Here is a 23247-nt window from a genome sequence, read left to right as displayed (position 1 = left end):
AGTGACCCCATACAATCCCAATAACCCCAGGATTGAAATCCTCCCGCATCACGGTTACAAGTGAAAATCCTTCCTCAATATATAAATTCTCAGGTAGCCAACCATGTTAACGGCGCTCGGCGAAATTATTTCAGGAGGCCAGGATCAATTGATACTCCTTCGACTTTCAAATAAGCACGATGTCCTGCAAGTCGTCCCCTTCAGACCGCCAATCCTGATATCCTACCCTGAAGAGGCGATCAACCACTGCAGGCCCAACTAGGCGATAGCAATCCCCGTCAGACTGTTTCCGCAGCACAAACGGGCTGTCTGTACCCGGGAACACGAAGACTTCGTCGCCCTCCTGGCACCAATAATCCGTGACGGCAATCATGTTGTCCTTGTCGAGAATGCATAGAGAGTGGTTCCTCACGAGGTGCAGGTCGCGTTTCGTAGACCTAATATGCCGTGCAAGCTCGACCAGACCTTGTCTTCCCTGGACCTCCCCACCATAGCCACGTTCAAGCACATCCGCAGCGTCTTCCCGGTCCGCCTGGCAAATATCAAAATAGAGCTGCACGCCTGACCCTGGACTGCGTTCTTTGTCTGTCCTTCCAGAACTCAACCTAGGAGACCCAGACGCTTCGCTTAGGTATAAAATGAAGTCGAACCATGCTCGGAATGACGCAAATAGCTCCACGGTTTCGTCATCGCTATCTTCGAAGCGCTTGAGACCTGAATTCAGAAGAGACCTATACATCTCATGCAATGCTTCTTCGTGGGCGGAAGGGCTGTGAAGAAAGACATCATGTATAAGCTTACACCATTCAAGGTGCACGTGGAGAGACTGCATTGACGCAAAGTATTCGATAATTTCGTGAGATCTGTCAGGTCCGATGGCATGAGACACCTTCCCCGCGAATCTGGCGTATAAAACGCGGAGCTTTCCGGGTGAAAGGACAGTTGCAACTGAAACATGATCTTCTATTTCTCTAGACAGATCAGAAGATCTTTGAGGATCCCAACGATTCGTGTCCCCGTCATAGTTCCAGTTGAAAGGGCTGCCCCGCGCCGTTTGGAAAGCTTCTGGGGCAGGCCCAGTGTTGCGGATCAAACTTGGATGCTGCTGGTGCCATGCTGGTACCCACGATGGCAATTTTTGAACGAGGCCAGGGCGTGCTGCAAGCTTCAGGGTGCTTAAATCCCTTCGAGCCTTGATCCAAGCCCAGGCTGTCTCCTCGTAAACATCTTCAGCTGTCTTGTCGTAGTCCGGGGCCGAAAGGGGTAGATCGCAGTAAGCTGTTAGGATGCTATATAGGCCATAGATTTTATCTATAGGGGTTTTCGCCTTTAGCAGAAATGCCATCTCGAGCAGGCGCTGAACCACGAAGTCTCTGACCCGTGGATGGTCGAAGTCGTGCCGTAGGGAAGGGTTGGTATTTTTCAAGTCGCAAAACATGTGAATTAAAAAACGGCCACCATGATTATCATAGGCCGCTTCATCAGTTAAGAATAGGCGATAATCTAGCAATTCTGTCGGATACAAAGAGGACAAAGGGATACTTTGTCGGCCGTGGTGAACCTCACACTTCCTTGCGAGAACTTGTTCTTGCAACGTCCAAAGCCTGCTCCACCATGGACTACGCATCATGGATGCGAAAGCCTCATATCGCTCCAGAAGGGCTGGAAAAATGCGGCCTGAGTCGACTGTCTACGTTAATATTACGTCGCACAACAAGTTGAGAAAGCGAATTGCTTTCTCATCCTATCCGAATGTGTGCAGATGCTCGTTCTGGTCACCGTCAAGCACACACCGTGCATCTTCAAATGGAGGCTGGAGTTCATGCTGGCGATGAGAGTCAACCCAAAATTACCAAAAGATGATAGGCAGCTTGTTTGTTGACTCAGCATCGCAGAGCTCACAAATGGACTCGCGTGGTGATGAAGCACGGAAGCATCCGTTACGGGGCTAACATCCCATGTTGAAACCAATCTCGGGCCATTGTCCAATGAGATGGGAGCAGATGTTAAGCACGGACGCCTTGTCCAGGGGACAGACGACGGTAGCGCAGGCGCGCGGTCGGACTTGGCATCACCCCGACAATGTCGCCGCATGGTCGACTTCAAGCGCCGCGATGTCTTCATTATCACCCTTCCTGTTCGTCTGAAATCGCTTGAACCCTCATCCTGCGCCTCTCAGCTCACCAACGATGAGCTCCACCGAGGGGCTGCTCAAGCTGCTCACTCTGGGCAACGTCCTAGCCGGGGTTCTCGCGTCCACCGCACTGTCCCTCTTCCTGACTTGGCTGCGGGCTCCTCGCTATGCCAAGGACATTCCCCGCGTGGGCGTGGGCAAGAGCTTCGTGGCGGCCTTCACGGAGATGAAGGGGTGGATTCAGGATGGCTACGACAAGTACAGCAAGGATGGAAAGGCATTCATTATCCCAGGCCTGCTTGGGACCCCTCCTGAGGTGGTCATCCCAAGGTCACAGATGAACTGGATGCTGGATCAGCCGGATCATATCATCTCAACAGCTGCTGCCCACTACGACATCCTTAATGGGGACTACAGTTTCGTTGACAAGCGGATCCTGGAGAACCCGTATCAGGAGCACGTGGTACATCGCTCGCTGGCGAGGAACTTGGCCGCCCTAATCCCGGGGCTGGACAAGCAAATTCGGACGTGCGTGGACGACATATACGGGATGGATGACAGGGAGTGGAAGAGAGTCAACATCTGGGACTCTCTGATGATCCTGATCCCCAGGGTGACCAACTTGATGTTCGTGGGCCAGGAGCTGAGCGACAACAAGGAATACCTTGACAATATGCTTAACTTCACTGAGGACGTCACCAGGGATCTAATGACATTTCCGATGATACCAACAATTATCAAGCCCATCTTATGTCCGCTGGCTGGACTGGCGTCCAAGTACCACTACCGGAAGACGGCCAAGCACAGCGTGCCCATGATCAAACAGCGGATAAGGGACATGGCAGCAAAGGAGAACGGCGACCCAGCTTACAAAGACTGGAAGGCACCCAACGACTACATAACATGGACCGTCTCCGTAGCCACGGCCGAAGGTCGGACGGAAGAACTGGACCCCGTCAGGATCTCCCAGAGGCTGCTGCCCCTGAACTTCGCCGCCATCCACACCACCGCCATCACCACATTGCACTCCTTCCTCGACTTCCTCGGCCACGACAAGGAGCAGGACATCATCGCGGCCCTCGGGGAAGAAACCACGCGGGTCCTCGCCGAAGAGCCCCAAGGCCAGTGGAACAAGGCCAAGCTGGCCAAGCTGCACCGGACGGACAGCGCCATCCGGGAGAGCATGCGGGTGAACGCCATGGCCCAGACGATGGTGATACGAAAGGTGGTCGCCCCCGGCGGCGTGACCAACGAGAACACGGGCCAGCACTTCTCCAAGGGGACCATCATGTCCTGCCCGATCTGGTGCACGCAGCACGACGACGACATCTTTGGAGGCGAGGCGGATCGGTACGATGCCTTTCGGTACTCCCGCCAGCGGGAGGAATACGAGGCCCGATCTGCCGATGAGAAGAACCCCGATGCGGGACTGAAGGTCGCGAAGATGGGCATGGTGACGACTAGTGTCGAGCACTATGGCTTCGGCCATGGGAGACATGCATGGTAAGTAATTCTCCACATCGACTGGTTGTTGCTCAGTTCCCCGCTGACAATGTGACGGGGATAGTCCTGGACGCTTCTTTGTTGCTCACGAACTAAAAATGCTCGTCGCGTACCTGCTGTTGAATTACGATCTGAAGCCTTTGGAGGAGAGACCACCGCCAAGCTGTATTGGTAGGACCATGATCCCTCCCACGAAGGCGACGATGGAAATCAAGCGAAAGGCTGGTACGGGTGTAACATTGTAGGCGAGACTCGTGTTTGTTTACACCTCGGCATATTGATGGAGATATAGTACTTGCAGTCGCACATGCTTTTAGAGACTGCCTCCATAGGCATGGGAACTAGGGCTTTGACCCAGTGTCATCCTCCTGCAACCCGTAGATGTAGCCTTGAAGTCACTGCACTAGTACACTCACAGGCTCATAAGCGTAGCAACTAGCAACTTGCCCATAGGGAAAGAACACCTCACCAGCTTCGCCTGGTCACTCCCCCTCCCACAAGCATCATTTCCTCTTCATCACCCGAGTACAAGAGTGTCGGCACCATCCTCCCCAACCACGTCGACTCACCTTTCCACTCCAAACAACCACGTCACAATTTCACTCGCGCCAGAACACACAAGTCAACACCCAACACTCGTTCCAAATCACAAAACCATGCTACCCAAACACACTCTCGCCGCGCTCATCGCGGCCATGGCCCACGGCGCCACGGCAGCGTTCAACACCAGCTGCAGCTGGTGGTACCTCCACGAACAAGTGGCGCTCACCGGTGACTGCGTCGACTCGACCAGCGGCAACAGGCACAGGGTCGTCTCCAGCCTGGACCTGAACGAGTGCGTCGGCGTCGACACCACGGCAAACGCCCTGATTTGGCAGCCCAAGTGAGTATCACAGGGCTTCCTTCGAAGCCTTCTCATCCGATACTGTGCGGTCACGCCCGTTCTGACGTGTCTATATCCACAGTGGCCAGGCCTTCCGCATGAGTGCCCAGGCCTCCCGCCCGTTTTGTGTGGACTGCAGCTTACAGAGCAACGCGATCGTCATGCAGTGCGACTGCGTCAATATGCTTGCTGGGAAGACGAGTTCCTCTGTGGACCTAAGTAAGCATATCTACTGTTTTGATATCTCGGAATCTGGCGCCCGGATCTGTCGAGTTTGTCTCAGAGGCGCTGACTCGTTCTCTCTAAGATGATCGGATCACCGTCAACGAGCAGGGCTGGCTTACTTGCTGAGGATCCATCAGGGCTCACGGCTCGGTTTTCATTCCGCGTGCGGCCGGGCAGCACTGTTGATGAGACCGGGTTGCGTTCTGAGCTGTCTTGAGTGGAGGACTATTGTGAGGTCAAAAGACACACCTTGCACGTTTGCAACGATGAGGAATTCCTCCAATGAGGACTTTCTCAAATTTAAATCTTTCTTACAACCTGCGGCATGCAGAAGCACCTCGGTGGTACAATGCTCGACCTCCGGTCGATATGCACGCGGACAGGAGGCAAATCTCCCAGGCATGTAATTCTAGAAAACACAACTTCAACACAATGCCGGACGAAACTTTATGAAACTCTGCTACGATTCTATGCACACTCATTTTCTCGTCTCCTTTTCTGTCACCACACAAGGTGTTCATATCCCAAGGGTGATCGTTCTGAGAACCTCCTTCTGGCTCCTCATTTTCAGTCTTGAGGCATTTCCCCCAATCCAGCACATGCCTCCACTCCAACATGGTCGGCAAGCCTCTAGGACTACCGTTATTGAATCTCATGGCTACTTATAAGCAGTCATGCCGTCAGAACTCTACTCTAGCTACGAATCTGGTTGAATGCCACGGACAGAAAATCGAGACAGCTTACTTTCTGATCCCAACTCTTCCCCAGCGGGGAGGAGGGGAGTTATAGAGTCTCAGTCCGAGGGCAGACTTGAACATCCCAGATGAGCGGCCCTGTCCAGAAACAGACAAATCCTAGCCCACCGATAGTACAATTCAGACACGGCTGAGCTCGCCTACCCAGATCATGCGAATCCCCTCATTGTCTCCGATCGGCACCCTCCATAACATCCCACTCATCGCGCACACACACACACAGACACACACGCGCACACAAATCACAAGATCAGGTATATGGCGCGGATTCAAATACTCACACGTGTCCATTGTCACTATCACCCCGAAATCACTTCGCCGCCCGGTGCCCATCTTCCTACCTGCCGGCCTCACTTTAGACTACTGTATGCTCGCTTCGCTCGCTCGCTAGGATATCAAAACACACACCTGTGGCTCTGACTGAAGATTCACACCATGCCTGCCTGCTCCTATAGACCAACAACACCAAGGCCTGGGCCAGGCCAGCTTGCATATAGGAAGCAGCAAGCTGTCCTTGCCGAACACTCAAGACAATCACCAGTGCGCGCCTCACTGTCATCATCACCTGCCCGTCATTCATATGTCCAATTGAGTTGTGGTGGTGGATCGATCAAATGGTTTGACCTCCTCATTAATTCAGCAGTAACCTGGTCTTCTCATTGCATCACTTCGCACCTTCCCGAAAGCGCTCATTCCCAACTCCGATATCTCTGTTCTCAAAGAAATGTTCTCTTTTCCCCTCCAAAATTAAGACTGTCTCCGACCCCCCAGGGAATATCAAAGGTCAACAGTGGCATATTCAATTGAACCCTCACTCCGTTTCCATGCAAAAGACCTGTCGCCAAGCCAGGCCAGCCCCGACAGCCGAGGCGGGGGCACTTTCCAACCCCCGGAAGGTCAACCTAAATCCAAGCCTCCACGCCACGCCCGATACCCGACATCGGTCTCCTCTGACCCCTGACTGCCAGACCCTTGGTCGAGAGACGTGACTCCAAGACATTGAACTTGTCATCTCAGGGGCGTAGCCTTTGGGCCGGCGTAGGCCACCCACGATTTGCACCGTCCGCCAGGATAACGTCCATTATAAGCCGTAAACGAATGTGATGGTAATACTACAGGGGACGCAGGCCAAAAAGAAGATTTCGATTGATTGTGCTGTGATCAACTGGGAGAGGGGGATATTGAAACAGGGGGGCTGTAATCCATATATCATCTGTCGTGGGAAGGGTCATAATAATGATACAAGGACCCGAGAGCAAAGGTCCATCACCAAACTTTTGTTGAGGTTTGAAAACCGGGAAACATTGCAAATCGGATTCATCGGCCGACCAAAAACAAGTCGGCGTCTGACCGAGAGGCGGGGCGGGGGCAAGGCCCATGCCTGAAGACATTGCAAGCAAGCGACGTCGGATTTCGTCATGATTAGATGGTGGCTGAGGCCGAAAGCCAAGGAGTCTGTTGTGTTTTTCCGTTCTTGAGAACAGGATGATCTAGAGGCCATCTAGACGTGTCGTCGTAAAGGCATAACGGTCGTCGGGGCATGGTCGAGGTACACCTCTGCTGAGGACGTGCCTGTTGGAAGTGGGTCGCCTCGGTTGCGAGAGCCCTGAGTTCCAGGACTTGACCGGTGTTGGAACGTGAGCCCGTCAAGCCCATTCAGCCAATGCCCCGTGGATGCTGAGTCGTACGGCATAAAATGGTCGCCCATATAAAGCTCTCTGTTGTAAAATTCCGTGAAACCCTGATCGACATTTGAGAATCGCAGTTCTGCGTCTTCTACTTCTTTTTTGGGGAGACATCCAGTCGTCAGGTCGTGGAGGTATCAATATTTTGTGGAATTCCTCCGCTCGGCGTCAAGGTGATTGATTCGTGACCGTGTACCGCGTTCTGGTAGCATTAGACCGCCCGGGAAATTCCCGTGGTCGGCTAGTATGAAAACGAAAAACTGGAGGAGCGCAAATTTGCAAGCCAGAAACGTCGCGAAAGCTCATCGCATATAAATAAGTATAGATCAGAAAGCATTGATGTGCGCCGTGGGAAGACAGGCTTGAGATTCATCGGGCGGGGTTTGGTTGGGGCTGGGGCGATCGATCGTTCCATACATCAAGGCTCGAGATCGACCCAAGAAATGCTCAGCACTAGTGGGAGTAGAGGCTGCTGCTTGCGCCACTGCCGTGGAAGTTCTCGGACGAGTCTGCTCGGAACGCTGTCAGTGACTCCAAGAATCTTGGGACGACAGTTTGGACGAACCGCTACCACGTTGCGCATGTCCATTGACCCGACGACCATTGAACCCCACGTTTTCCCAGCCGGTCTCGGGCCCACGAGGCTGGCGCTCGGGCGCATTGCGAGCGCTGAGACCGTTCACACCGGGTCGCTGACTGCCGATAGCACCAGGGTTCTCCCGCAGGCGGCTCGCCTCGTAAGGTCCTTCTGCCACGCTCAGCGAGCTCAAGTTGTTGGTCACGCCGGAGAGGCTCAAGTCGGACGCGCGATGGTTGAGGCTGCCTCCGGGAGTAGTCGGTGTAGCAGCCAGCCCGCCAAATGCGCTCGAGAGGTCCGGTCGCGAGGACAGACCATGCTCGTTCAGACGTAGGGACGACGTTGGGTAGCCCGACTCCCGCGGACTCGGGGTCCTTGCCTGCAGATTTTGCCCAGGCCTTCCGAGCTCGGCCATGCTTCTGATAGTCCGCAAGTTGGCGATATTGTTCAGACCATCGGGGCTGCTGTCGGGAACCTCTAACGCTGGGTTGCCGTGCCGGCCAACGGTGCCGTAACCATTGGTGCTTGAAGTCCGCTGCTCGCCAAAGTCAATCGTGGCGGCACGCGCTAAGCTCTTGCTGTTGGCCGGGTACTGCAGCTGGTCTACGGCTGACACTGGTGTGTGGCTGGAGTTGACAGCCAAGTCGGGAGGCCCCATGTTTTCCTTCCAGACAACAGCACATCGGCTCTCACCAGTACCGTAGGAGCCGTGGTGCAGTCCCATATTATGAGCCAGGATGTGAATGACGCGGCGCTCCTCGGGAGCGGTGGAAGCATCGAAGACGAGGTAATCCGTGTTATTCGCATCTTCCCGGTAAGTTCGCATCTTGATGTAATTGTTCAGGGTCGCGGGATCGTTCAAGTCGTAGTCACCTGCGAGGTGTAAGCTTCGTGGGCGCTGGTTCAAGGATGCGGCAGACTTACGGCTTGGTGACGAACGCGAGGCAGGGGCCTCGTTTTCTCGGCTATGCAGGGACTGGAGCGAGGCCTGGTGCTGGAGGGTAGGCATCGGGCGATGCTGTTCCTCGAGCTGACCACGCTTCTGGCGCTTCTCCCGCTCGATGCGCTCCCGCTCATGCTCTGGCAGCATCTTCTTGTACTCAACTCGCAACTTGCGCCCCTGCACATCCAGCTGGTTCATCCGGTCGATGACCTGTCTCGTCTCATCGGCACTCGAGAAGTTGGCAAAGGCGAGGCCACGGAACACGCCGTTGTCGAAGTGGTAGTTGAAGGCGTAGGGCTGTGGCAGGTTCATCTCCATCATGATGGCCTGCAAGACTTCCTTGCGGACGTTGAAGGGAATGTTCTTGATGACAATGGCAGTGGGTATCAGGTCGTCCTTCTTGTCGTGGTGCGACTGGCGGCCCTCGGAGAACATGTGCGGCTGAGCTCGAAGCTGGTCCATGCCGTTCATCACCTGGCCGTAAGGGACGCCCTGGGGAGTGTAGACAGGTTGGCTAGGGGCCTGAAGACCGATGCCGGGATGACTGGTTGGGTCAGGTTGTTGCATCCAGTACTGTTGGGGGTGAGGGTCAGCGGGATAACGGAGAAGCGACAACGGAGATCGGCCTGAACTGACATCTGGAATGCCTGGTCTCCTGTTGACCGATCGAGATCTGACATCAGGGATTGGGCCGTTGACCGTAGCTGAGGAGCCGCTGCCGTTGTAGTTCCATGCGGACTGGTTGCCTGCCATATACTCTCCGGGCATGCCAGACACCGTTGGAGGGGGGCCACGTGTAATACTATCGAGGATGCCGTACCGGTCCATCATGGGGTACATTGAGGCTCCCTGCTGGCTGGCGGCATCCATCTGTTGTTGCTGTTGCTGCTGCTGCTGCCTCTGGCTAGGCTGGCGGTTCGCGCCCATGCCCGAGGGCAGAGTAGAGTACCCGTTCCTTGTAGAGTTTGGCGATCGGTTGCCCATGCCGCCATTGTAGGAGCCATACGCGGCGAACGCGTCTGGCTGCTGTGGATGGGTCATGATGCTCATGTATGTGTCTTGGCAGAGGCGCGTGGCCGTGGCTGGACTTGCTGGGGTGGAAGGGAGTCAGGAGTCAGGCGTACAGCTTGCCAAGGAGGCGGGAGAGGCAAGCTGTGCAGGCCGAGCAGCAGGATATCTCGAGGCGGTGGAGGTTGTTGTCGGAAAGAAGGGTTGAGAAGTCGCAGGGGTGGAGGATGCGACAGGGTGAGGTGGCGTAAAGCTGTGAGGGACGATATTAGAGAGGCTTATAATAATGGGGTCAGGATATGTGGTTTTCTATGGAGGTCTCCAGGAGGCAGGCGATGGGAGAGGGAAAAGTAGAGACAGCAGCAGTGACGTTGGCAGTGACAGAGACGGGACACAGAGGCAAAGCCAGGGGAAGGAAGGAAGGGTAGGGGGCTCACGGGGTTGAAGAAGGGAAGGGAGATTCTCACCGAAAAAAAAGAGGTTGCAGCGCTGCAATGCGGTGCGTTGCGGTGCGGTGCTGCGGGAATGGAGGAAATCTCCTGGAGTGGGGAGGGGCCAGGGAGTCAATGGTCCCCTTTATTATTCGATATTGTCGCCCCGAGGCGGTCAACGACAATGACGCGAGGGCCAGGCGAGGGGAGGGCAGGACAGGCAGGACGAGACGAGCCGAGACGAGACTGGCAGGGACAGAATGCACGGTCGGCGTCGTAGTTGTTGTCGTCGCCGGTCTGGATCGGGTTGGACCTTCGGACCTTTGACCTCTTGATGGTTGGCCTTGGGGACCTGGGAGGCGCTTATCTCGAGCAGCAGGAGGACACGGAGGTTTCGTAGTCAATTTTTCGAACGAGGACGGACAGCTGCCACGCTTCCACGCTTGCACGGCAGTTCCCCCAAAAGAAATATGGGGCTGAAAATATTGGTCCTGTCGGGCTGGGTTCGGTGGTGACTGGAGTGACCGGGAACTGGGACTGGGACTGGACCTTGCTGGGGTCGGCGTGGATGGAAGAGGCACACCTAATACCAAAAGGGGAAAGGCGGACAAAACAAGACGGGCGAGGTCGAAATGAGAGAGAGGATGGGCCACCACAGAGCAGAGTCAGTCGGTCAGGCAGGCAGGGTGACAGGGTGAACAGACAAGAACTTTGAAGGGCCGTGGTCTGTCGGTCTTCTGCCTTCTTTCTGTCCGTCTAACATTCAGTCACGAGAGGGGCAATCTGCTTGTGATTGTTGTCGTCCCCTTGGTGTGTGTCTTGTCCGCGTGATTGTTGTCACAAGGGGGGAGGGAGGAGAGGAGGGGGAGGGGCGAAAAACAAGAATGGCAGCAGCAACAAGGTGGGATGGAGACGGGAGGCGGGAGACCGGGACAGAGATGGAGATGGAGATGAGATGAGGTTGTATGTATGAGCTGGCAGGTGGAGGAGGAGGCAGGCGGCTGGGCTGTACCTCTCTCTGTTGTCTTGCAGCGACAGAGGCTATGGTGTGTGCCAACTCAAACTGCTGCAGCAAGTTGCAGGTGCAGGGCAGGCGCAGGTCGCAGGTGCAGGACTGCAGGTGCTCTGGTTGCTCTGACTGGTTGACTCACAACCAAGCTCGGGCCTGGAATGGAGGTGGGATTTGCTTGCCACAGAGCAGTGCTCTTGGAGGGAGGCACAGGAGAGGAGGGGGTGGTGAGTGATGATGCGAGGTTGCAGTGGCCAAGTACCCGGATACCTTGCCTTTGGTGCCCGTCCTGCCGTCTTCACGCTTGGGTACCTACCCTAGGTAGATTCAATTCAGGGTTGCCCAGGCAAAGTGGCTCGATTGCTCCAGCGGTTGGCCCAGCAGGGAGATGGCACAACGGGGAGAGGTCTAGCTGCTGCTAGTTGCCGGCAAGGATCCGACTTAGCGGGCCCAGTGCCTGAACCTGGGTTTCTCAAATGACCTCCATCTCTGCCACAATGCACCTGGGCAGTTACGTACTGCTAGACCCTGGGGAATGACTTCTGTTTTAATCTCTGGCTTGCCCTCAGCATTGCCCTCCTCCTTCTTCTTTGAAGTCTCTAACATGGTTTCTGGAGAGGCAAAAGAAAGCAGCAAGACAGGGAGCTGGTAATGATTGCATTGCATGCAGATGGCTGAACCTAGCATCTGAATTCTCTACGGTGTATCATCTATGCAGTGTAGTCTACTCAAGGTGAGACCAACATGCACAACGTGCACCATCACAAAGCAGCCCCAAATGTACCCAATACTTTGGCCCACGCTTGCCAGTTGGGGGTAGGAGGGTAGGAGGTTGTCCGGATGGCAGGTGCTCAAAGTGGGGTAGCAGGAGCACGTACACAGAGTTAGGCTTCCGCTGGCGAGGAAGCCACTTGTCCTAACAGTTGGTTCAGAAGCCAGCCAAACAAAGACCGTGGTCAGGCAGGGCTGGGGACAGGGTTGTGGCTTCCAGAAGAAAACGGGCGGGCCCTTCCAATCGAACGGGAAGGGGCCGCAGGACGACGTCGGCGAATTGGGGAGGTGTGGAGACGAAACGCCACGCAGTGAGTGGAAGTCGCAAACGGCAGAATGAAGAGGGAAGGGGGAAAAAAGAGATACGGGTGAACAGAACCAAAATCTGGTGCCACGCTGCCTGCTACCAGGGTGCATGAACCAAACCTTTTGCCTTGGCCCACAGCCTTCAAAATGAACCGTCATCCCTAGGCGAATCGTCACCGCAGAAAGGGGCTCACCACAGACGCAGCAGATGCAGCAAATGCAGCAAATGCACCGCTGCACCAGACACATCCCAGCAGCCCAGGGCCCGAGGAGAAGAACCTGACAAGAGAAAGCTGCAGGCTGATTCCATACTCATACGTACAGTTCTACCCCGTACCATTGGTATGCGTGTCTCACACACCAATCGTCAGCCTGTCAGTGTTGTCGAGTCCCGACGCCCGACAGGAAGCAGCTCCGTCGAAATGGAAGCCAGGTCTCAACCCACGGAGCAGGGCACTGCGGGCGCAATCTATCTGTAACCAACTCTGCGTGCTGGTCTGATCTGATCTAATCTGGTTGGCCTGGCCTGGTCCCGTCCCGTCCCTCGACGATCCCTCCCATCTGGAGTCTGGAGTTCGCGTCTGTGCGAACGACTGGCGAGGGGCGAGACGAGACGACACTCTGCTGGGACCCAGGACCACGGCTGGCCGGCCTAACACATCTCAATCAACGTGCGGCTCCCAATTGCTGGCCAGTGCTGCCGCCAGTGGCCCCAGTGGGACGGCATCACGGCCTCTCCGAACCGTGGACCAAAGCTGGCAGGGTGGTGCAGGCCATCTCGGCCGATCAGAAGAAGCCCATCCGACGGAACAAATACAGCACGGTACGGCACGACACAGTACGGATACAGACATGACCTGGCACAATACTTCAAGTACAGGAAAGCAGTGATGGCCTGCGCCCTCCTGTCCTGCCTGTGCATCTGTAATCGCACAGATCGCCTAAAGAAGCGATCTTGCATATGCTGGCGTGCATGCCGAGTTGGGGCCTGGCTGATCATCGCTGCTTCTGTCTCATCTACTGCTACCTGCTCTACCATCAGAAGGTGTGCAGGTGCATACTCCGTACGGGCGTGCTCGTCCTGCCCGTCCACTTACAATATCCACTTCTGCTGCCGCCTGTACACGGACACCACAACCTCCTGACCTTGTCGCTGCTGAGGCGAGGCCCGGCCCATCCGCTGTCTCGGCCGCATGCTGCAAGCTTTGTGCGGCTGGCGGGGTGCGCGTGCGGGCTTGCGGGTTGCTGCGGTCCCATCGACAATATTGTACCAGCCTCCATCGCGGATTCTCTCTCCTTTTCTGCCCATACTACTCCAACAATGAGCCGAATTGCTACAACAGTTCAACGATTCTGTACACCTACTACTGGACCCACTCCACGGTCAGAGGCTGGTCAGCTCACTCCATACTGGCCACTACTGCCACTGCTGCTGCTGCTGACACTGCCGTATTGACTGGTAGGTACATGGGCACATCGCACGCCTCGAGGTATCTACACGCTGACAATACATGACTCTCCCCATTCGTCCCCTTCCGTCATGTTCCTGCAGCTTACCTTGTGCGATCTGCACATACCCGTTCCGACCTTCAGGCAAGCGCACAAGGACGAACTCTGCTCTGCGCAGGCCATCCCATGGGCCACCCTTGGGCCACTGCGCGCCCACCGACCTCCCACCCTCACGCCCTTGTCGATCGCCACGGAGGTGGACGAAGCCTATGTGCCGCCTCGAAAGATTGCGCCATGCCATCAGGAAACCAACATAGCCTTGCTGTCTCGCCGTCACGGCAAAATCCAGTAACTAGAGGGGTGCTCGCGTGTGACGTGGGACAGAACATCGTGAACATCCCAACCCACTCTTCCTCTTCCCTACCTCACCCAAACAGGCGACTAGCAGACCAGCGTTGTCTTCTTTACTTTGCCCCCTTACACACGAGCATACATTCTCCATAGGGTTCTTCCGCTCCTCGGCTTCCGGAACCCTGCGCACCGGCGCCTTCCAGATCACAGTCGCACGCTGCGCGCACAGGCAAGTACGCGCCCCCCGCGATGGGCCCTGCCAGCCGGTAACACCGCATGTGTTTGCACGGCGGCGCCCAAGCTTTCCCGGCTCGCACGCTCTCCTGTCACCACCATGGCCCAGGAGCAATCTGGCCGATCGTATTGATCGCCTGCCATCTACACCTTGCCGAGATTGCCCTTCGCCTCTTTCGGTGCCCAATCCTGCCAATTGTGGTTGCCGTCGACGATCATCTCCCAAGACCAGGTTGACTACCACCCGCCCGGGTTACCACCACTCCTCCTCACACCGCGGCCCTGCCATCCCGATGCAACGCCCCAGGAATAACTACACCTCATCATAGATGATCATGATGAGATTGGCACGCCATCGAGAGCGAAATCGTCGCCGCTCTGGGTAATCATTGTCATCATCTTCCTCAGCCTCCTTCGCTTAAGCACGTGGCAAGCTCGCATCGGAATCTCGGCCATCGCCATGTCGCGGGGCGCCGCCGGGCTGCGAGTCTGCGACACCGGGGACGCAGGGAGAGATTGCAATCAATCTCGCGGCCCTCGAGTAGCCCAGCTTGCCTTCTACTACGCGCGCTCTGCGAGCCGTCATCACGCGAACGCTGCACCAACATCTTCAAAACGTGTGTGCGCGGCAGAGTTCTCGCGGCCAACAGGCATATCTTGGGACCTCCCCGGCCTCAATGCATACGAGCAGTAGGAAGTCCGCCGTTGACCCACCCACTTGGCTCACCTTTCCCTATTCTGTGAGGTCCAGTTCACCAGGCACACGAGCTTTCTCCGGCGGGACTCTCGCCTCGGAATTAGGCGAGATGACGGGCAGTTCCTGGATAGAGTGCTGACACGTTTCCCCCTCTCCCCTCAGTTGCTCTCCCAGCCCTGTCACAGACGCGAGGGCCCGGAGATGACTCCGTACGACGGGACCCCGACTATCAAACAGACCTGTCGTTCTTCTGGAAGGCCGGCCACTTTGTTCTGTCGCAGCGCTAGGCATCCCCCCTCGGAGACATTGACGGGAAAAGAAACAAGCAGCTGGATGAGTCGCATATTTGATGTGTCATGTGATGGCTACCCTGCTTCTGATGTCTCGCCTGTTTTTCCTTTTCGTCTCCTGCGTGCTCGTACTGTGATTCTAAGACAAAACAAGAAAAGCCACTGCCCCCGAGATTCCCAGCCCCTGAAGCCATCATTGGACTTGAATGTGGGCAAAAAACCTCTCCATGCACCGTCCTCACGCCGCCCCAGAGCGCACAAGACGACACCAAACGTCAGTGCAGCAACCCGCCGCACAAGATGAGGGGGGCCGGGTTGGAGAAGAACCCACTCCTTCTTTTGATCTGACATTTGTTTCCGGAATGGAATTCCCAAGTGGAGTCTGGGAGGGGGTTGGGGGAGAGGGGAGATGGTCGCCGCCGCACCGCAGGCAACTATCCTATGCAATTTCCCGCTCCGCTCGATTCGGGTTCGGGCGGACCCATTATTACCAGGCACGGATGGATTGGAACATTTGGGAAATCTTGCTCAGCCTTCTTCTTCCTTTCAGGGGTTCAGAGCCCAAGTGGGACCCCCGTGTTTTTTGGTATCCTCTTTTGTTTCCTTTGGCGAAGAAGAAAGGAAGCTCGGGCCAGCTGGACGGGCGGCCGGCCCTGTTTGGGTGGTTGACTGTTTGGGATACTGTGTTTGTGTACCGTGCGTGTTTGTGATTTCGTGTGCGTGCGCTGCATGCGTGCGTGCGTGCGTATGGCGCTGCGTGTGCTCCTTTCTTTTTTGTTCTAAACATCAATCCCCCCCTTCCAGATCGGCAGCGATTGCCGTCCGCGCAGCACGGAGGTAGGCGAGGGGAGACGAGAGGAGCCTCGACGGGCTGGGCCTCTAGCGGGAGTCCCTGGATCTATTATCACTCGTAGTGTATTCGTGAGCGCACTTCCAAGTGACAGGGCCGCCGTCGGGAAACTTCCCGGCGTTTGGCCCGGCTTATCTCATCTCCAGGGGTATCTATGTGCGGCCCTCATGCGCCGTGAAGTATAATACCCACATGCCCTATTACTCTCCGAGGCCGGGTGGGAACTTTCGGAGATGCCCACTGTCTCGGATTTTGACTTGATACTGGTGAGGCATAGGCTTGTACAATCATGGATTGTCCAATGGGCTGACTCCCGAGCTGGCGGCCAATTGGGCTCAAGTCGAGGTCATCGGTCCCATGATGGAGGTTCGATATAAATCTACCAACATTGTGTGACGTCTGATGAGCCAAACGTGACCAAGTCCACGTCGTGCACCTCGCTGCTTGGCCACCTGAAAGCCCAGGGTAAATTCCCTTGGCCATCCTCCAAGCTGCAATATCTAAGACGTCACGAGCAGCTTGGTTCAGAGATCCGCTTCCGCCAACCTCAAGGTAATTGCCACCGCCACCAGGGACAACACCGGGGCTCGTCCCGAGGTCCTCATCATCCAACCATCCCACTTCCATCCTTGTCGAGCTTGTGCCGGGCCTCGGGGCAAGCGACGTGCAGGACCCTGAGGTACAAAAAAAGCCACGTGATCTCGTCTTCAGCATAGGCGGGAAAGCATTGCAGCACCAAAGCCGCCGTGTCCTATGCGCCGTGATGGATACCTACTCCCGCAATGTTTTCGAGGAGGTGAAGAAGAACCCGTCAAGGCTTCTAGAGTCATCTTCGGCCAACCGAGTCCCGGCCAACTCCCCCACGAGGTTGCCTATGCCTTGCCCCTGGCTGCTTGTCCAACACGACTCCACGCCGCGCCGAGAAAAAGTTCGCCTGGGAGAATGGGAGAGCGAGTGCCTGGGAGCGCGTGTCTGAACAATCAAAAGACACACATGTACTAAATTTCGCGTGGGCAGGTGGCAGTTCGAGTCGCAAACGCGCCCGAGAATAGGGGGAAGGACAAAAGGTCGTCACAATACAATGCCTCCGTTCAGACGGAAAAGAAGGCATATGTGTTATTGCCCTAAAGAGGTGGCTATCCATGCCTCTCCATGTCCAGCCCTATCATCCTAGAACGAAGGAGACGGGTTGCTGGGCGCCTTGGTCACGGCTTCAGTAAATGGCCAGGGCGTGGTGCCGTCGCCTTCCATCCCCCCTTATGAACTTGTTAATTCACCCTGTTTGCGTCTGCCTTCCGTCCGCAGCTGATGCTTCTCCTGTGAGCCATCGAAAACGAGCCTCTACCTCTTCCTGGGTCGTCGGTGGGCCGGTAAACTGCCGGCAGATCTGAGCCCAGTCATTGCCATCCCTCCTCAACATCTTTAATTGCCTGTCCTGGGGTCGTTTCCAAAGCCTGCAGCCCCGGCGCTCCAGCAAGTCCCGCATGGAGGCGTAGTTGTAGTGAGGGCAGTACGCTGCATTCACCTCCTGCCATGACCAGTTCTGGGCGACGTTTTTCTTTATTTCGGGCACGTACTTGTCCAACTGCTCCGCGGTTCGAATTGTTTTCCACGCCTGCCTCATAACTGATGTTGCTGCTGCCTTGCTCCGTGTAGCCCTGCTCGTTGGAGGAAATCGGCTGATGCGCCCATTGGATGCTGTCATAACTCGGTGCTGAGCTGGTGTTGAAATCTGCGAGGCTATGAGTGGCTGCTGCGAGTTGGAAAGGGCGCAGCCCAGAACTTGAGTAATTTAGAGTGGCCGTAGGGTGTCCTGCGACGGGTGGTTGGCTAAAGTCATCGCTGTACTCTTGGGCTTGGGGAAACGCCTCATTTGGTGTGTCCATGTCTTGGTACTCGCCCAGGTCTATCGGGTTGTTGTTGTGATAATTCGCTGCTGAGATTGTGTTGTGGTCTGCAAAGCCCCGATCCGGTCCTCCAGGTAAAGGAAACAAATGGGACAATATACGAGGAATCTAGATCATCTACAAGATGGCCAGAGGTGTCACCCTGGACGTCGTGAGTGTAGTGCTGTTGGAATCAGGCAGATCCGTCAGTTGAAATGGCCTCAGTTCCAAACCCGTGCAGGTTCGTCTGGTGGTAATTAGGATACTAAGTTTGCGCTGAACCAGCGCTGGTATATCCCAAGTTCTGTTTGACACTTCCAGTTAGGAATGCATATGGGTCAGTATCTGAGTGGTTCAGAGCGGCCACAGTGTTACCTAGAGGTCCTAAATGGTCTCCCTGGGTGTTGCAACCATGGGGCTGTTTACTTTGGGGGATCTCCCCATCTAGCTTCTTTTTCTTCAGTTAACTGATTCGGGCCCGAAGAGTATCAATATCTCGCCATGGTAACCATTCTTGCAGTTTTGCGATGAGTTCATGGTCAGGCTCCTTGCCCTCGGCCAAGAACTCTCTCACCAAGTAGTCCTCCCAATTTCCCCACAATGCGCCTTTCTCACGCGCACGGGACTCCAAGGCCTCAGTGCTGATGTCTGTTCGATCCAGGAACACGAATGATTTAATGTAGGGGAAAGGAGTACTCGAGGCAACGGCGTTGCGAAGTAGTCGATCCTCTTCGTCGGAAAGCTCAGGGGGCTTGGTGTTTGTCGTGCTTCCCGAGCTCCACATTAGAGACTGCGCAAGGTTGTAAATTCGGGCTTGGCTGTTCTCTACAGCATACATCCTCTCAAAGTCTTGGGTGACTTGTGGTGCTTGTTGACCATGGGAGGCATTGGGCGTTGGCCGACGCATAGAACCCTCCTCAAAACCAGGCGGGTCAGGTCGCTTTTGGCCGACTTGCCATTTCTGTTGGCAAGTACGACCCTCGCACTTAAAAGGCTACTTTAGTTATCCCCTTTGGGGCACGTAGCCTCTTAGAACTTAAACAGAATAATACCAATATATAATTGCTTCCTATATAATTATTATATATACAAGAAACCTATTAATATTAATTAGTAATTATAAGTATTATAAATTAACAAGGTAAAAAAGGCAACCCTATAAGGATTTCCCTAACTTAAAAATTATATTTTCCTTATTAATAAGTGCTATATAGCAATAATTGCTTTTTTAAGGCTTTTTATATTATTAAACTTCCTAAATAAATATTATAAAGATTAAATAAATTAAATAGCATTTTTTGCAATATTTATATATATATTTATTGCTATTTAAGAAATATATATTTATTATGCATAAGACTTTATTAAAAATAAACCTATCTTTAAATTCTTTTTAAAACTTAATAAAACTTAATAAAACTTAATAAAGCTTATAATTATTATAATTATTAAAGCTAATGCAATGCTATATTATAAGTAAATATAAGTTATATATTATACTTTTAGCTAATATAAAAGAACTTAATAATAAAAGAAAGCCTTAACTTTTAAAGCTTAAAGGAATTAATAACTTTTCCCTTTTAATAATTATAATTTGCTTATTATTAAATTATTATTATTAATTTACTCTTAAATATTATTTATTTTATTAATATCTTTTTATTTTATTAATTTTACTTTTTATAATATTTATTATAAAAACCTATAAGTATAGTTAATAATGCTAAAAAGCTATTAATTTTTATTAAAAAATATATAATTAATAAAATGCTTACTTAAACTTTAATTAATTTAGCTTATTATAAATATATTAATTTAAAATTATAATTTATAACTCTTATATAAGGAGCATTAATAAAATACTTAATTATTTATTTAATAAGTACTTTAATAAGCTATATATAATAAAATCTTTATAATAATAATCTTTTTATTATTTATTATAAAAACTATATAGCATGAATATAAGTAATATTTAAAGTATTGCTAAATCTTTATTAATAATGCTTAAAAGTTTTCCTTTAAATATAAGGTATTTATATAAGATATAATAATTAATTTATAATATTATAATTAATTACTATAGCTTAAGCTAAGGAAAAATTAAAATAAATTAATAATAAGCTTTATAATACCTTATTAACTTTAAAATTAAATATAAATAAATATTATATATAACTTTAAAAATAATAATTATAAACATAGCCTTTATAAAAACTATAAATAAGCTTTAAATAATAATAATTATTAAAAGGATAGTTTTTAAAATAATATTTATTATTACCGCTAGCTTTAAGCATATAATTATAAAATTTAAACTTAATAATATAATTTATTAAAAATTAATATAGTTAATAAGGCTTATTATTATTAATAAAAAAATAAAAATAAAGCTTATATTAAAGATATATATTATACTTAATATAACCTTAAGCTATTTTAAAAATACCTTTATTAAATAAAAAGTATAACCTATATAAAATTCTTTCCTTATAATATATTTTTAATAAATACTTAAATTTAATAAAGTTAATATAGTTTATAAAAACCTTTAATAATTTTTATAAATATATTAAGAATTTATATAATTTATTAAATAATAAAATAAAGATATTTTTTAATATTTATTATTATATTAAAATTTAATTAAATTAATTTTATATAATTTTTTTTTAAATACTTAAAGATTAAGCTAAGGCTTATTATTTTTATTTTATAAATTAAATTAATATATTTATAATAATATATCTTAAAATTAAAATGCATTTTAATATAAATCTTAATTATTAATATTATTATATAAATTAAATAATAATAATATTTATAAAAATAAAAATATAAAATTTAAATAAAAACTTATATAAGGTTTTATATTTAATGCTTAATAAGCTATAACTTTATTAATAAGCATTAAGTTAAAATTATATTAAAAAGAATAACTTAAAAATAATAATAATTAAAGCTTATAAAGAAATTTTTAAATTAAAAATAATTTTTTTTAAATTAGCTTAATTATATAAAGAATTATTTTTAAACTTAAGATTTATAATAAAAATATAACTTAATTATATAATTATAATTTATATTATAAATAAAGTTTTAAATTAATATTATATTAATTATAAATATAATAGCTAAAAGCTAAGGAAAGGATAATAATTGCAATCTTAAGCATTTTAAGGAAATTAAAGATTTAGTTAATTAAAATTAAGCTATTTAAGCTTTAAGTAGCTAAAATCTTATAATATTAATTATAAAGCTTAAAGTAATAATGCTTATAAAGAAAAAGAAAGATAATTTTTAAAAAAAAAGATATTATATTTATAAAAAGAAGAGATATTAATTAATTAAATATTTAACTAATAAGCAATGTTTAATAAAAAGAAGCTACTTAATATAATATAAATATAAAGGTTATAATAATAACTTTAATATTTTTTTAAGCAAGTTTAAGAAATATAAAATAAATAATAAAGATAAATCTTATAAATATAAAAATAAATAAAATTAAGATAATAATTATAATAATAATATTTATATTATAAAAGTAAAACTTAATAAAAAGGTTTATTATATAAATATTAATTTCTTAGCTAATAAAGCATTTATATATTAAATTATTAAAAATAATATCTTTTAAATAAAAATAATTATTATAGCTAGCTAATTTATTTTAAAAAATAAATATAATTAAACTTATTTTTAAGGAATCTTACTAAATATAAAAGCATTATTAATATTTATAGCTAAATATAAGCAATTTCTTATATTATAATGAAAAAACTTAAAATATTAAATTAATATAATTATTATAAGAAAAGCTAAAGTTAAATTTAATAATAATATAATTATTAATTTACTTAATATAATAAAGGTTTTTATTTTAATTAATTATATTAATTTCTATATTATTTAAATATAAATTTTATTTCTGCTTTACTTAATAAACATAAATAAGCTTTAAGTATATTATAATAATATTATAAATAAAATAGTTTCTTTTAATAATGTAATTATTATATTAATATTTAAAAGATAAGGTTACTTATAATTTTTCTTAAATTAAATTATTAATATTATATATTTCCTTTTAAAAATAAAAATAAAGAAACTTTATTATTGCTTTAAATACTTATTAATAAATTAATTATATTAAATGCTTAAAAAAGCTGGTAATTTAAATATTAATAAATAAGTAATAATAAAAGATTAAGAAGATATATTATTATTATTAAATAAATAAATTTATACTTAAGCATTTTAAGTTTATGCCATTCTTTTAAAATGGTTTTATATCCCATCCAAGGGATAAGCTCTAATACCCATTTCTCATTAAAAAATATTAATTCTTTTTCTCATCATACAATTTATACCAAACTGCTCTTTAAAATTTCCTATATTTAATAAATATAATATATAAATTTTATACTCCCTTAATAATATATAAATTTAATATTTTATTAAAATTAATTCTTATTTTATTTATATTTTATATTAAAAATTTAATATTTAATTTATAATTTAAATCTTTATATTTATATACTTTTAATTAAATAAGCATTATTATTAAACTTTATATTATTACCTTATTTTATTATATAAATTATTCCCTTAATTATTTTAATAATAAGTTTTTATTTTATAATATTTAAAATTATTAACTTTAATTTTTTTTAAATATTTAATAATTTTATATTATTATAATATTAATATTTATAATTATAATATTATTAATTAAAGGCTAATATATAAATTTATTTAAATTATTTAATTTTTTATATATACTTATTAATATATTTTAATTATAAGTAATTATACTTAAAATATCTTATTAAAGGTTTAATATTTCTTATTTTTTTAAGATAATTAAAGCATTATTATTATTATTAATATAATATTATTTTTAATTAAATTTATTTTTAATATTATGCCTTTATATTAATAAAATTTAAAACCTTATAATTTATTTAATTTAAATATTTAATAAAAAAGTAAGAAAGTTTTATAAATAATATAAAAATTAAAAAAGTTTATAATTACTTTATATAATTAACTTTATACTAATTATATAAATAATAATATATAAAGTTTATATAAATTATTATTATAATAATAAGGCTTATAATTATAAAATATATATATATATTACCTTAATTATATTATATTAAGTTTTTATTAATTTTTTACTTTTTTTATATTAAATAATTTAATAAGAAATGCTTAATATAATTAAAATTAAGAAAAAATAAAGATTTAAGAA

General features: G+C 47.5%; 5 protein-coding genes across 5 annotated transcripts; 2 read left to right on the top strand and 3 right to left on the bottom strand.

The window, feature by feature from the left end:
• Positions 1–166: 166 nt before the first annotated feature.
• Positions 167–739, bottom strand: INS49_013292 (uncharacterized protein; the record flags this gene model as incomplete). The annotated part of the gene is made up of 1 exon (XM_043173991.1): positions 167–739. The coding sequence occupies one exon, from the start codon at positions 737–739 to the stop codon at positions 167–169; it is 573 nt and encodes a 190-aa protein (XP_043020936.1).
• Positions 740–2189: 1450 nt separating this feature from the next.
• On the top strand, positions 2190–3882 carry INS49_013291 (uncharacterized protein; the record flags this gene model as incomplete). Its single annotated transcript, XM_043173990.1, has 2 exons — positions 2190–3637; positions 3702–3882. The coding sequence occupies 2 exons, from the start codon at positions 2190–2192 to the stop codon at positions 3880–3882; spliced, it is 1629 nt and encodes a 542-aa protein (XP_043020935.1).
• A 411-nt stretch (positions 3883–4293) lies between these two features.
• Positions 4294–4831, top strand: INS49_013290 (uncharacterized protein; the record flags this gene model as incomplete). Its single annotated transcript, XM_043173989.1, has 3 exons — positions 4294–4520; positions 4603–4641; positions 4828–4831. 3 exons carry the CDS (start codon positions 4294–4296, stop codon positions 4829–4831), a joined length of 270 nt encoding a protein of 89 aa, XP_043020934.1.
• Positions 4832–7638: 2807 nt separating this feature from the next.
• On the bottom strand, positions 7639–9746 carry INS49_013289 (uncharacterized protein; the record flags this gene model as incomplete). Its single annotated transcript, XM_043173988.1, has 4 exons — positions 7639–7694; positions 7751–8635; positions 8687–9278; positions 9342–9746. 4 exons carry the CDS (start codon positions 9744–9746, stop codon positions 7639–7641), a joined length of 1938 nt encoding a protein of 645 aa, XP_043020933.1.
• An 8704-nt stretch (positions 9747–18450) lies between these two features.
• Positions 18451–18894, bottom strand: INS49_013288 (uncharacterized protein; the record flags this gene model as incomplete). The annotated part of the gene is made up of 1 exon (XM_043173987.1): positions 18451–18894. One exon carries the CDS (start codon positions 18892–18894, stop codon positions 18451–18453), a length of 444 nt encoding a protein of 147 aa, XP_043020932.1.
• Between the last annotated feature and the right edge of the window lie 4353 nt (positions 18895–23247).

The sequence above is a fragment of the Diaporthe citri genome (genome assembly GCF_014595645.1).
Source record: "Diaporthe citri strain NFHF-8-4 chromosome Unknown scaffold_7, whole genome shotgun sequence".
Lineage (NCBI taxonomy): Eukaryota > Fungi > Ascomycota > Sordariomycetes > Diaporthales > Diaporthaceae > Diaporthe > Diaporthe citri.
This window is presented reverse-complemented; position numbering and strand designations above follow the sequence as displayed.